Raw genomic sequence first — 14,218 nt, 5'->3', positions numbered from 1 at the left:
TCACCAGGTAATTCTCTGCCACCAGCTGGGTGTCTCATAATTCAACACAGTTCTGGGACTACCTGGAGATGACATCAGATCCCATAGGTTAAGGGCTTCTTCCTACAGGATTACCCTCTGCCTCCGAACTTCAGATGCCAATTGCAAGTCCAGGTTGTCACCTAGGCTTCTGACAGACCTGGCTACAGATTGGAAGTTCCACTGACCCCTTCCTTGGGTTCCATTAATTTGATAGAGCAGCTTACAGAACTCAGAGAAATTTTTTACTTACTAGATTACTGGTTTATTTTAAAAGGATATAACTCAGGAACAGCCAGATGGAAGAGATACCTAGGGCAAGGCATGGGGAAAGGAAGTGGAGCTTCCATGCTCTCTCTCCCAGCATGCCACTCTCCACAAATCTCCATGTGTTTACCAACTTGGAATCTCTCTGAACCCTCTCCTTTTAGATTTTTATGGAGGCTTCATTACACAGGCATAATTGACTAAATCATTGGTCATCGGTGATGGAATTTAATCTCCAGCCCCTCTCCCCGGAGGTGGAGGGTGGGACTAAAAATTCCAGCTCTCTAATCATGTGGTTGGTTCCACTGGTAACCAGCCTCCAACCCTAGGTGCTTCCATTAACATAACAAAAGACACCTTTATAGCTCTCCGCACAGTAAATTCCAAGGGTTTTAGGACCTCTGTGCCAGAAATTGGCAAGAAGATTAAAATTTATTTCTTATTACAAATCACACTATCACAGCACCCGACCTGTGGACTGATTGCAGAGGGAGGAATGTGAGAATGACTGCAGAGTAAGTTGTCCCTTAACTGGAGACTGACAGTGCAGACAAGATTGGAAGTAGAGGCGTAAATTACTTTGTGAACTTCAGACCCTGTGTTACTGAGTGTGGGGGGCTAATGGTCAATTTGAATAAGCGAAAAATATATATATGAAAAAATATATGAATGATGAATATAATTGGAATGGGAGTGAAAATAACATCAAGAAGTTGAATTTAGAGAGCTTGGGACGAAAATGAATCTTAAAGATACTGAATTACTGTTTGGGAGACATGAATTACAGATGTGGAGACAACATCTGAATATGTGGGGTTAGATGTGGGGCTTTCCAAGAGAGAAGAGAAAATAGTCTAGGACTGAATCCTGAAGAAAACCCACACTTATAGGACAGCAGGAAGAAGAGAACAGAGACATAATTTTCCCCTCTGATTTGAACCTCCCTTTGAAGCCAGTCTGCACTGTGCTGTATGGAGGAGAAGGACAAAAAGGGTTGTTTGAGAAGAATAAAGTCCAATATGACTTCACTTTTCACTCCTCAGATACCAACTAGTAGGACAATTTGAAATCATTAATTTGGCCAGATGGTTAATGTTGTTTAACAGTGAAATTAACTAATAAATAATATAAAGCACTTTGTAAATATGAAGTACTACATAAATGTTTAATAACATTAAATCAGGAGGCTTATTTCTAGTTACATTTTTATATCCAAGTGTTTTATTGGTGTTTCAGGAGAAATGCCAATAATATGATTGAATGCCATCATTATAGACTGTACTTGAAAAATACAACAAAGGGATTACAGGAGAACAAAAACAGCCCTGGCCATGCTAGGCTGAACAGAGTGAACTGGCAAGAAATGTCTCCCTTGTGAAAAACAAGAGGCAACAACAACATGATCATAGAAATGTATAACTGAACACTGAGTAAAACCACTGTAATATGTAGCAACTTCATCTTACCCACATGTTTATAAAAACAGGGAATTTATCAGATAAAACGATGTGAAGGGCACAGGGTAGGAGAAGGAAGATCAAGGTAGGAGCTGTGGGGAAGCCACTTGATACAAGTAGAGTCTCATAAAATAATAGCAACATTTTATGAATTCATAGCTCATCTACTGTTTACAATAATGCCTTAAGATGTATACCATGAGAGGGTGGGAGGGGATATGGGGATATATGTATACATATAGCTGATTCACTTTGTTATACAACAGAAACTAACACAACATTGTAAAGCAATTATACTCCAATAAAGATGTTTAAAAGTTGCTAAAAATAGCATCCCCTATTTTGCATATGAGACAGCTAAGGCACAGAGAGGTTAAGAAACTTGCCCAATATCACACAGTCAGTAAAAGGCAGAATCAGGATTCAAACCTAGACAGTGTGGCTACAGTGTCTGCTGGGAGGAATCTGGGAAAGGTTTTATTTCCCTGATAAAATGAGTCAGGTGCAGCTCTAGCCCCTTCCTCCTTTTTCCTGCCTGAAAACAAGGACATGATGCTGAAGCTACAACAGTCATCTTGGAACCATGAGGTAAAGGACAAGAAAACACAGAGGCACCAGCCCTGCTGCTGTCAAGCTACATAACCCATGCCAGTAGTCACCCACCTCTGGATTTCTTATTATGTGAGAAAAATAAACACTTGTTTGTGTAAACTACCATAGCCAGGATTTCTGTTATTTGCAACTTTAACCAATATGCCAAAAGATCATGATACTACTACTAACAGTTATCACTTATCACTTGAGTGTTTGCTATGAACTGTGCACTACTTTGTATGTTTTATGTATACTTAGTCATTTCATTCTGACAGCAACTCTATGAAGCAGGCGCTGTTATTATTCCCATTTTATTGATAAGGAAACTGAAGTACACTTCATCTGGCTTGCCCAAGGCCACACAGCTTATAAGGGATTCAAATCCAGCACCTGACTTCAAAACCTCTACTCTTCAGCAAATAGTATTCTAAGCAGTGAAACACTAAACACTATTTCAGTTAAAATCACAAATTAAATAGGGATGCTTCAACGTTATTTTGGAGATTCTAGAGCACATATTGCTCAGCAAGGATGCTATTGACATTTCAGGAAGACAACTCTTTATTGTTTAGGTTTGCTCTATATTAAAGATGTTTACCGTCTCTGTTCGCTGGGTCCTAGAAGCACTCCCTACACTGTGTCAACCAAAAATGCTCTCCACATTTCCCCATAGGGAGGTGGTGTCACCCCAGTTAAAGCCACCATTCTAGAACATTATTCAGCAACATTCTCTGTAAAAGTCCAAATAGTAGAAAATTTAGGCTTAGTAGGACAGTTGGTCTCAGTCAGTGTCACTCACAATTACTAAAATCTGACACTGTAGAGTGAAATCAGTCATAGGCAATACATACACAAATGAGCATGGCTGTGTTCCTATCAAACTATTTTGACCACATTTTACAGATGAGAACTCTGAGGCATAGAAGAGGTTAAGAAACTTGCCTGAAGTGATTCAACTAGTACGTGAGGGGTATGGATTCATCCCAAAGACAGAGTGATTCCAGAGCATGTGCTCTTAATCAGGATACTTTTGAGTTCACAGATTTTAGATGTTTTTCTCCTAGTAGAAGGCATAGTGAATGCCTCAGAGAACTTCTCACATTCCAGATTCTGGCCCTCCTCCTCTTGCCTGGTGTTGGTTGCTCTTTCCTGCAGTAAGGGTCCCCCAGGACTTGCTTCTCTGACAGTAAGGACTCATGCTACCGTGGACACACTTTATGCTTAACCACTCCCCAAGCATGGCTCTCCTGGTTGGCTCTGACACACAGCTATCCACAAACGCCCCCAAATAAAAGATTCTCCCAAACTGATCACTAGAACAGTTACTTTGCCATATATATATCTCACCTCCTAGGGCTGGCCAGGCATTGAACCCAACACTCCAACAAGGAAACCTGTGTGGAAACAGGGATCCTATTAGCAGGTTTCTATGGAAAATGCAATGCCCTTGCCTCCTTTTCACTACTCAAACAAGATCAGAACAATCTCTCCCCAAATTGTTATCCTTTCCTCGTGTATGACAGGCTGTTTATTATCTAGGAATTCTGACTATAATAAAATGGGGGAACTTCTGGAAAACATTCAGTGAACAGCTGCTTATCTGTTAGAAATCCTATCCCCTTGAAGCCCTTCTAGCAGAGGGTCTTTTAGGATTATCAACACTGGTTTTAAAATCCTTTTGAGACAGCATATCATGGTTGATGGCTTAGGGGCTGGTAAAAACAGGAATGAGGAAAAGAAAAAGGAAATATATGCAGACGACTCCATGTTGTAGTGCTGGATTAAGTATGCCATGGCCATTCCTGGGGCAGTGGCATATATAAGAGAGGAAGGAAGGATTAACAATTCTTGGGTTATTGTGATATTTACTTTGCAAGATTATATACAAATATAGTTCCATATCCTAACATTTTGTTCTGTATCTCCCAATCATCCAGAATTAGAAAGTCTTTAGTCTTTTCTTTTTTTTTCTTTAGCAAATGCTCTATGGAACCTTGCTGACAATTTGCTGCTTTTCTTGGGTGATTTAACTTGATTACTTGAAATCTGATCTTATTTCTAGGAATAGATGGACCTGCCTTTAAGGTGTATCCAATTCAGCTTGGTATTATTCTTGTGGCTAAAGTCTTCCTGGCAAATGTCTCTGCAACTTAAAGCCACTGATATGTTGATCAGTGAGGGGAAAATACTATGAAAAATATTTGCTTATTAATTGCTAATTCTAGATGTATTCATATGCATGCATATTCTGGGAAGCCATACATTTTTTAAATATAGAAATATAGAAAACTCACTTAAAACAATACTTAGAAACTTCCCCCTGGAGTAGAGCTGGTTTGACTCTACTTCCGTTCCCATTCTCTTGGCCCACTCTGCAGAAGCAGTGCCAAGGAACTATGTTGCTCAAGAGGCACTGAGTAAAAGAATAAAGGACAAACACTCAGTAAATCAGTGACTGCTCATATTCAACCCTGAAAAACTGAGTGTTGACTGTAGTTTGGAAGTTACAAAAATGCTAAGATGTGATTTTTCTTTTAGGTGGGAAATGAGGAAGGATGAAAGACTAGAAGAGGAAGAAAAAGCAATGCTGGAACATCTAAAACTAATGTGTACCATCCAGGACTCTTCTGCCTCAGATAACACAGAGGAACAGTAATCTGCAGAAAACAGCAACAGTTTTATTTTAGGAAATAATCACATGTAATGGAGTAGGATTTTTACTCTAGTCAGAATGAACCTCTGATGGGCTGTGAAGCGTGAAACCAATGACTGAGTAATCTCTGAACTGAAAAAGAGTACAGCACGTAAAGAATAAAATGCTACATATTTTTTATTTTTAAAATAATTTCAAATGTTTTTCTTTCCTCAGTCTTTCTCTTAATATGATATAACTACTGCCATCTCGTGTTCCCTTTGAATTATTTTTTTTCTTTCAGTCTTGAAGTATCTATGGCAATAGGCAAAATGTTTGGAAATCTTTTCCCAAAGCATTTTTAAATACAACATTTGGATGTTAAGTTGGAGTCACATACCCCCCTGAGGGTCAATTGAAAATTTCAAATTAATTTTGTAGCCATAGCCCAAGTCCAGGTCTTAATTGCCTCTAGTACCCACCACTTTACCAGTCTCCTTTCCCACAGCCTCTTCCTCATCCAATTTATTTTAATCAGAGCCACAAAAAGCACTCTCTTGAAGTATACCTTTAGTAATATCTATGCCTACAGTGGTTTTTCAAACATCAGATTCAAACTTCTAATCATATCCTATCAGAACCTATACCAGCAGTGCCACGTTCAGCGAACTGCCTGTCATCCAAGCCACACGCTTGCCATTTTTCCCAACTAGAAACCATCTTTCTCCCAAAATCACGTTCAAAATTCACTCCAGCAATCTCGTTATCCATAGTTCCATAGTTTCTGTTACTTCTCTTATTTCCATTGCATTGATACACACACACGAACACAGGCACACACACACATGAAGGAAACAGAACGTGTACTAATGCCTCTATGCCAAGTAGGGTTGTATTTACTATATTCTTCCCATCAGTGCCTGATATTAGATTAAAAAGACCTTGAAGGCTTTACAATATAATATGAAATCTCCCTTTATAGCAATAGTCTCCCCAGATACCTACTATAGAGTTATTCATCTAGCGGGCAGTTAATAAACACAGTTGTTTAAATGGCTGTCATTGTAAGAAGACAGCAAAGACAATTAGACTGTTGAGCAACCTATAGGACATCTGGGAGAAGCCTTATATCATGAACTATTTTAGACCATATGACATTGAACATCATTGTTTCTGATGTTCTCAGGTTATTCATGTTCCCACATTCTGTGATTTTTATAAAATATGTATAGGCTACATGATTTCCAAAGGAAAGTACTTGGACATTTTTCAAAGAGTAAAGCTTGGAGTGCAGAGGACACCTTAGAAAATCTCTTGCATTATTCTCTTACATAAAAACACATAAATGGCCATGTAGCCAGCTGCCTTCCAAATAACACATTTTACTTTTAAAGAATGTACTTTAGTTGGCCAGTATAATCATAAACCAAGTGTTTAAAGACATGGTTGAAATAATTTCTAAAAATTTTATGCAGACCATTTAAAAAATGCTAAGAAATTTTTATGAGAATTAGACTTTCCACATTCTCTTATCTATAAACAGTTACTATAACAAACATAAGGCAATGGTTGACTTTATTCCTTCAGCTTAGTGATGGTCTATACTAAATCTGCACAACTATATTTTATTAGAATAGACACTAAAATAGAAAGTCAAAAAATAATGAATTGATCCAAAAGCTAAATAAAATAATCTTATAAAGTTATAGGATTTCACATTTGGCTCCTTTTGTTTTCTAATATATCTAAGGATCATCTGTTAACACTATTTTTTATTGAATCTGTTCACTTCTGTATTAATCCTGGAAAGTGATTTAGTTTGTCTTGAAAAAATGTCTATATGGCTCCCTTCCAAAAGGAAAGAAGTATAGTAAGGGGAGAATGAGATAAGTTGAAAGGAGAGAAATGTAGAAAAGAGAGAAGAGTTTGCATTTGATTTCTCTTCTATGCTTGATCTATGAAATTACTGTAGCCATAAGTGCAGTAAAATTTATAATGGGGAAATTTAAATAAGTTATTGTTTTATCAGATCATTTTGTCTTTACATTTGATATGTTTCTTAAAGTATGATAAAAAGTGGTACTCCAAAACAATTACTCTTTCTCACATTTTTGTATAAGTTAACAATAAGAATGAAGCCTAATATTTTATAACTATATATGCTTATTACAAAAATGTTATCTTCCTATAAAATATTATCTTCCTTCTGTGTTTTATTTAACTGTATTTTTATGTAATTTTAAAGAGGTATCTATTATTGGCCTAGCAGTGTTAAAATAGTATGAATTAATTTCTAATAAAATACATTTTATTCTTAACAACACACGTTTGAACTGTGCAGGTTCACTTATATGCAGATGTTTTACTGATATGTACTACAGTACTCCATAACATTGAATTGATTGATCTGTGGATGCAGAACCATGGGTTACACACAGGATAGGTACCCCTAACCCCTGTGTTGTTCAAGGATCAACTGTATAGATGATAATGTGTATTTCAGATATTTTACATTTGTCATGTTGATGAAAAAATGTTATAAAACTACCAACCAAGAAATAGGAAAAGTAAATCACTGTTTTGTCTATAACATCTGCTTACTCTAAATATCCTACTATGTCAGTTCACAGATTCTTGAGTCAAAGCGAGCTTCAGGTAGTTTATAATAGGAATTTCTTATAAAAAATATTTGTTTTTTTAAATGATTTTAATGATTCTTGAAATAGTTCATAATGTTTAAAAAACATTTTAAAAGTTGTATTTAGCCTTAAAAAGGAAGGAAACCCTGTCAACATTGATAAACTTTGAGGGCATTATGCTAGGTGAAATAAGACAGTCACAAAAAGACAAATGCTGTATGATTCTACTTATATGAGGTATCTAAAGTAGTCAAATTCATAGAAAAAAGTAGAATAATGGCTACTCAGGACTAGAGGAAGGGGAAAAGAGGGGTTGTTTAATAGGCAGAGTTTCAGTTTTACAAGATGAAAAATGTTCTGAAGCCATGTTTTACAATAGTGTGAATATATTTAACACTACAGAACCATACACTTAAAAATGGTTAAGATGGTAGATTTTATATTATGTCTTTTTTACAATTAAAAAAAAAACTGGTAAAAGTGGTATCTCTACTGATGAACTTTCCTAACATGATGCCTGAAAGCTTTTAAATTTGAATGGGGAACTATGAGACCTGTATATTCAGTATCAGCTATTATTCCACACAATGATAAAAACTATCTGCTTTGCCTTTGAGAAATGTTTTCAACAGCATCATCAGTAAAGCAGTAAACTCTTGTTTCTCCAGAATTTAAAGAATCCAAAACCTTGTACTGATATAACCCTTTCCCCTCAAAATATCGTAATAATTATTTGTAAGAATAAAGATCTGTATCAGTAATTACTACAGCATAACAATATTATCATAATCTGGCAGCTTGAAACAATACACATTTATCACCTCATAGTCTCTATGTCCAGTGTCTGGGCATGGTTTAGCTGGGTTCTCTGCTTAGGATCTCACAAGGCTGCAATGAAGGTGTCAGCCAGGTCTGTGGTCTCATCTAAGGTTCAACTGGGTAAGGTGCCACTTCTAAGTTCACATCATTGTTGACAACATTCATTACCTTGCAGGCTATCAACTCAGGGCCTCAGTTTCTTGCCATGTGAGTCTAGCCAAAATGGCCTCTTTGTTCCTCAAAGTTAGTAAGGGACAGAGAGTCTCCTTGCAAGATCAATGTTACAATTGTATGTAACATAATCACATGCATTTAATCATGCACATTCCATCTCCTTTACCAAATTCTAGTGGTTAAAAGCAAGTCACTCATCCCATTCATACCCAGGAGGAAGGGATCACACAATAGTGTGAATGCTAGGAGGTGGGGATGATGGAAGCCACCCTGGAGTCTGTCCATCACAAGTTAGAATTTAGGCACTGAAATATCCTACATGGGGGGACCAGCAGAGAAGTGGAAGTAGGGCTGGACTAGGAATAAGAACTGGGAGTTAGTATTTTTTGTCATTTATTAAGCTGCTACTATAAGCCAGGCTCTGTGCCAGACTCTCAATGAGTACAATTTAATCCACTCTAAGCACTTAATGAGGTCTGTGTTGGAGTCCCATTTGAGATAATAAGAGTTGTAGATATGTGAAAAAACTGACCCAAATTTTAAATAAAGATGCACAGTGAGGTTCTGGTTCAAGATGGCAATGTAGGAATAGCCTGAACTCACCTCCTCTCACAGACGCACTGAATCTGCAGCTACATATGGAACAAATTCCTCTGGAAAAAAAAAACCCTAAAAACTAGCTAAGTGATAATTACACATTGAGCAAAAGAGAAAAAGCCACATCAAAGTGGGTAAGAGAGGCTGAGACACAATCTTGTCATAAACCTTGCCACTGGTGGGGTGACCCACAATCAGGAAGGGACTCAAAACCTGGAGCTTGAGGCCACATCAGACACCCCAGCATTTAAGACCTGCACCTGTGAGATGAGATCCCAAAATATCTAGCTTTGAAAACCAGCAGGGCTTGCATCCACAAGATCCACATGGCTGCAGTGATCTGAGAAATGTCTATTAAAGATTCATGCGCTAGGACTCATCCTGGGCCAGAAACAGAAGCACCTGATCTCATCCTGACTTTATGTGAAAGAGGCTCATTTGCTAATCTTAAAGCATCTGCCTGAGGGACAGGCATCTAACTTAACACAAATTTAGGGGCCTGCTGGGATACTCTTAGGGACAGATGCTGATGGGCATCATTTGTTTTCTTTCCAGTGGGTGCCACCTTTCCAGTCCCCCTCTGTCTCACCCCAGCAGGCAGGTGCCATCTGCATACTCTCCCTCTGCCATGCTTCAGCGTGCTAGTATCTCCTGGATGAACTTTTACAAGCATCTGGGGCCACAGCTTCTGTGGTTGCCGTCAAGGGGACACCCAATGATCTCCTGGCTTTGGCTGCCACGGAGGGCTTGTGTTCCTGGGTCTCACTGGGCTGTAACAATTGAAGAGAGAGATCTCCACAGACTGCCAGGCCCATACATAGCAGACTAAAACACATACATAGTCTTTCTAAGAAAGAGGCCTATTGGCTCATCCAGGAGCTTTGGCCTGAGAGAGGCAGGCTTCTGGTTTAGCACACATCTAGGCGGCCTCTCAAGGAATGGAGGCTAGTAAATGCAATCTTTGTGCTCTCCTTCTGCATCACTCCAGCTCACTGACATCTCCCAGAAAGAAGATTATTACCCTTCTCTAGCACCCCCAACTTTTGCAGGTGCCACCAGGGGACACCTCTATATCACCTGGCTCTGGTGGTCAGCTGAGCTTACAGTCACAGGTACCACAGGACTGTAACTAATGGAGAAAAAGGTTTTATACAGCTATCACTCCCAGGGTACAAAAAGAGACAACAGGCCAAGGAGCTCGAAATTTCTGTGAAAGAGGCCTATTAGTACATCATCACAGCTGCTGCCTGAACAGCAGGCCTCTAATTAAATACACATCTAAGGGCTGATTGTAATCCTTTCCATAGACCTAGGAGGGTGGGTGCTATCTTTGTGCTCTCCCTCTGTTGTGCTCCAGAGTGCCATTATCTTTTGGAGGAGAGCTGGTTTACACTTCTGGTGTCTTTATGGCTTCCACTGAGGGGATGCCCTTTGATTGCCTAGCTACAGTGGCCAGGGGTCACCTGGTGTTCCTGGGTCCCACAGGACTGTAACAATCAAAGAGACAGTTCTTGGCAGGCTACCACCTTCAGGGCACAGATAGCAGACTGAAACACAACCTTAGTCTTTCTGTTAAAGAGGCTATATGCTTGTCCTGGAGCCTAAACCTGAGGGGCAGAGTTCAGGTTTGGCACACATCTAGAGGTGTATGGAGGCGCTCTCAGGGAAGATATGCTTGGGAACCATCTTTGTGCTCTCCCTTTGCCTCACTATTGCTCACTGGTATATCCCAGACAGGAGTCTATACACTCATCTTGAACCCTGAATATTGTGACTGCTGCCCATGGGACACTTCCAGATTATCTGATTCTGGTGGCTAGTGGGGCTTACGCTTGCAGTCCCACTGAACTGCATACACTTGCATACTTTAAAGGGTTCTACATGAGAGTCTGGCTTCTGATTAGCCTAAATCTAGGTGTGGACTGACTATCCCCCCTTTTGGGACACTGACAGGTCTTGGAACAACCTCAACTACTGTGAGCTATTAAAAATAAAATAGGCTGCTTGGACAAGCACAAAGGTTTGAGAGACAACCAAGAGCCAGGCCAGGGTTGAATGATGAAGTTAATCTCCCACACTACATCACTACTTCAAAACTGGAGAGGTAGCTGTTGCAAAAAGAAAAGAATATGTTCCAAAGGAAAGAATATGAAAATACTTCAGAAAAACACCTTAATGAAATGGGGGTAACTGATTTACCCAATAATGGGTTCAAAGTCATGGTCATAAACATGCTCATTGGACTTAGGAGAAAAATGGATAAACATAGCCAGAATTTCAACAAAGAGTTGGAAAGTACAAGAAAGTATGAAACAGTAGTCACAGACCTGAAGAGTACAATAACTGAAGTGAAAAATATACTAGAGAAATTTAAGAACAGACTAGATGAAGAAGAAAGGATCAGTAAACTCAGACACAGAGCAGTGGAACTCAACCAGTCAGAGTAGCAAAAAGTAAAAAGCTTGAAAAAAAGTGAAGACAGTTTAAGCAACTTATGGCACAACATCAAGCATACTACCATTTGCATTATATGGGTCCCTGAAAGAGAAAGAGAAAGGGGCAGAAAACATATTTCAAGAAATAATGGCTGGGGACTTCCCTGGAGGCCAGCATTATCCTGATACTAAAATTAGACAAGGAATGTAACAAGAAAATTACAGACCAATATCTGTGATGAACATAGATGCAAAAATCCTCAACAAAATATTAGCAAACCAAATCCAATACATCATAAACCATGATCAAATGAAACTTATTCCAGGGATACAAGGACAGTTCAATACTCACAAATCAATCAACATGATATATCACATTAACAAATTGAAGAGTACAAATCATATGATGATCTCAACAGATGATTTCATTTGATAAAATTCAACATATGTTTATGATAAAAACTCTCAACAAAGTGCATATAGAGGGAACATACCTCAACATAATGCAGAACATATTTGACAAGCCCATAGCTAACATCATACTAAATGGTAAAAAGCTGAAAGCTTTTTCTCTAAGACCAGGAACAAAGCAAAAATGCATATTCTCACCACTTTTCTTCAACATAGTATTGGAAGCCCTAACCAGAGAAATTAGGCAAGAAAAAGAAATAAAATGCATTCAAATTAGAAAAGGAAGAAGTGAAACTGTGACTATTTGCAGATATATACTATATATAGAAAATCCTAAAGACTCCACTAAAAAACTAGAACTCACCTCCCCCCATGAACACATTAAAAATACAATGACACGTGGAACAATTCTCACCAAAATCTAACTGGAAACTGGCAGGAAGACTCCTGTACAAACAACACTGTGAGAAAGATCCACACGTAATCAGGTAGGAAGGGTTGCAAAGCAATCAGGTAATGCCCCTGGGAAGGGACTTAGAGGAAAAGGGAAAATACATGGGCAGAGACCCACCCTGGGGAGTAAGTGGTGAGAGCCATAGATTGGATGCCCCAGTCTTGGGTCATATACCAGGCAGATGAGCTCCCTTAGCTGGCTGGAGGACAGCAGGGACTAATAGGGCTGTGGAAGCAAGGACTCTGTTCGTGAAGGGTGCACGTGTGTTGGCCTGACACAAAGGCAGGGCAGAGAGGGCAGTTAGAGGACTTCTCTCGTGGCTGCTGGGTTTCCTGTGATTCCTTGGCACCTGCCCCAGTCTGATCCAAAGGAATGATCCAGCTCCACTTACTCCACAGTGTGGCATGGGATCTAGGGCTGCCATGGCTGGGAAGAAAACTTGACTGTGGTACACAGAGGTGATGTGGTCCTGGGGTGGAGCCTGGGTGGGACACTGGTGGCCACTGTTGGTGCTTATTCAAGCAGAGTATCAAAACCAGCACAGAATTCTGCAGCAGCTCTACTGCAGTTCACACGCTGATACACTGCTGAGAGTCCATGAGGGAACCACTTGCCCGGCAAAACAGCTCCACAACAGGGCAGGGGTGGCGCAGGCTGGGGGCAGTGATCAGCTGTGAGGGACAAAATGGACTTCCACCTGAGGTTGCATCTGAGCAAAGTGAGGGAAACAATTGCAGGCACCTGTACAGGAAGTACATCTGAGGCAGCTTAGAACTCGGTCTGGGGACAAAAGGAACTGAGATCATGTGTGGGCCCAACCCGCTTCAGAACTCCCCATGCTGGGGAAAGGGTTCTGGTGCTGGGAGAGATGGAAGAACATACTTAAAGGGAACTGAGTCAGCCTGGGCATGACCCTAAGTACTTCCACCGCAGCAACATGGGATCAGACCCTGTCCCTGATAGGGTGGAGATAACCATTAAGCAGAGGGGAAGTCTCACTTCATTCCAGTCTTCAGCTCTAGCACCTCCATCTCTATCCCCACATCCTACTAAGGTGACAGCTGCTAAAAAACTGTTAAAACTAAAAAATGAATTCAGTAAAGTTGCAGGATACCAAATCAATATACAAAAATCTGTTGTATTTCCAGACACTAATAGCAAACTGTCAGAAAGAGAAAGTAAACAAACAAAAAAACAAAAAAACCCATTTACAATTGCATGAAAAAAGAATAAAATACCTAGCAACAAATTTAACCAAGGAGCAAAAAGACCTGTATACTGAAAACTGTAAGACATTGATGAAAGAAATTGAAGATGACAAAATAAATGGAAAGATATACCATGCTAATGGATTGAAAGAATTAACATTATTAAAATTCCATACTAAAGTCTGGACCTGCCGAAGAGACAAGAGACTTTTTCTTCCCTCTTTGTTTCCTGGTGCGTGAGGAGAGGGGATTAAGAACGCTGCTTAAAGGAGCTCTAGAGACTGTCGCGAGCCGCGGCTAACAGCGCGGACCCCAGAGACGGGCATGAGACGCTAAGGCTGCTGCTGCCGCCACCAAGAAGCCTGTGTGCAAGCACAGGTCACTATCCAAACCCCTCTTCCGGGGAGCCTGTGCAGCCAGCCACTGCCAGGGTCCCGGGATCCAGGAACAACTCCCCCGGGAGAACGCACGGTGCGCCTCAGGCTGGTGCAACGTCACACTGGCCTCTGCCGC

General features: G+C 39.9%; 2 protein-coding genes across 3 annotated transcripts in view; one reads left to right on the top strand and one right to left on the bottom strand.

Annotated features, from left to right (window-relative positions):
* KIAA0825 (KIAA0825 ortholog) overlaps window positions 1-7,594 on the top strand; it is a 398,660-nt gene extending 391,066 nt beyond the window's left edge. Inside the window, exon 23 of one of the 2 annotated variants that reach the window (XM_073802294.1) lies at window positions 4,875-7,594. Coding sequence is in view for 1 of the 2 variants with exons in the window: in XM_073802293.1 (XP_073658394.1) it covers window positions 4,875-4,992 (118 nt within the window). In the remaining variant the exon portion in view is untranslated. The remainder of the gene's footprint in view (window positions 1-4,874) is intronic. The other variant, XM_073802293.1, reaches the window with a different exon arrangement.
* LOC109549089 (uncharacterized) overlaps window positions 1-14,218 on the bottom strand; it is a 68,784-nt gene that overhangs the window by 17,854 nt on the left and 36,712 nt on the right. The gene's annotated exons all lie outside the window — the stretch shown is intronic.

Source organism: Tursiops truncatus, chromosome 3 (assembly GCF_011762595.2).
Source record: "Tursiops truncatus isolate mTurTru1 chromosome 3, mTurTru1.mat.Y, whole genome shotgun sequence".
Lineage (NCBI taxonomy): Eukaryota > Metazoa > Chordata > Mammalia > Artiodactyla > Delphinidae > Tursiops > Tursiops truncatus.
This window is presented reverse-complemented; position numbering and strand designations above follow the sequence as displayed.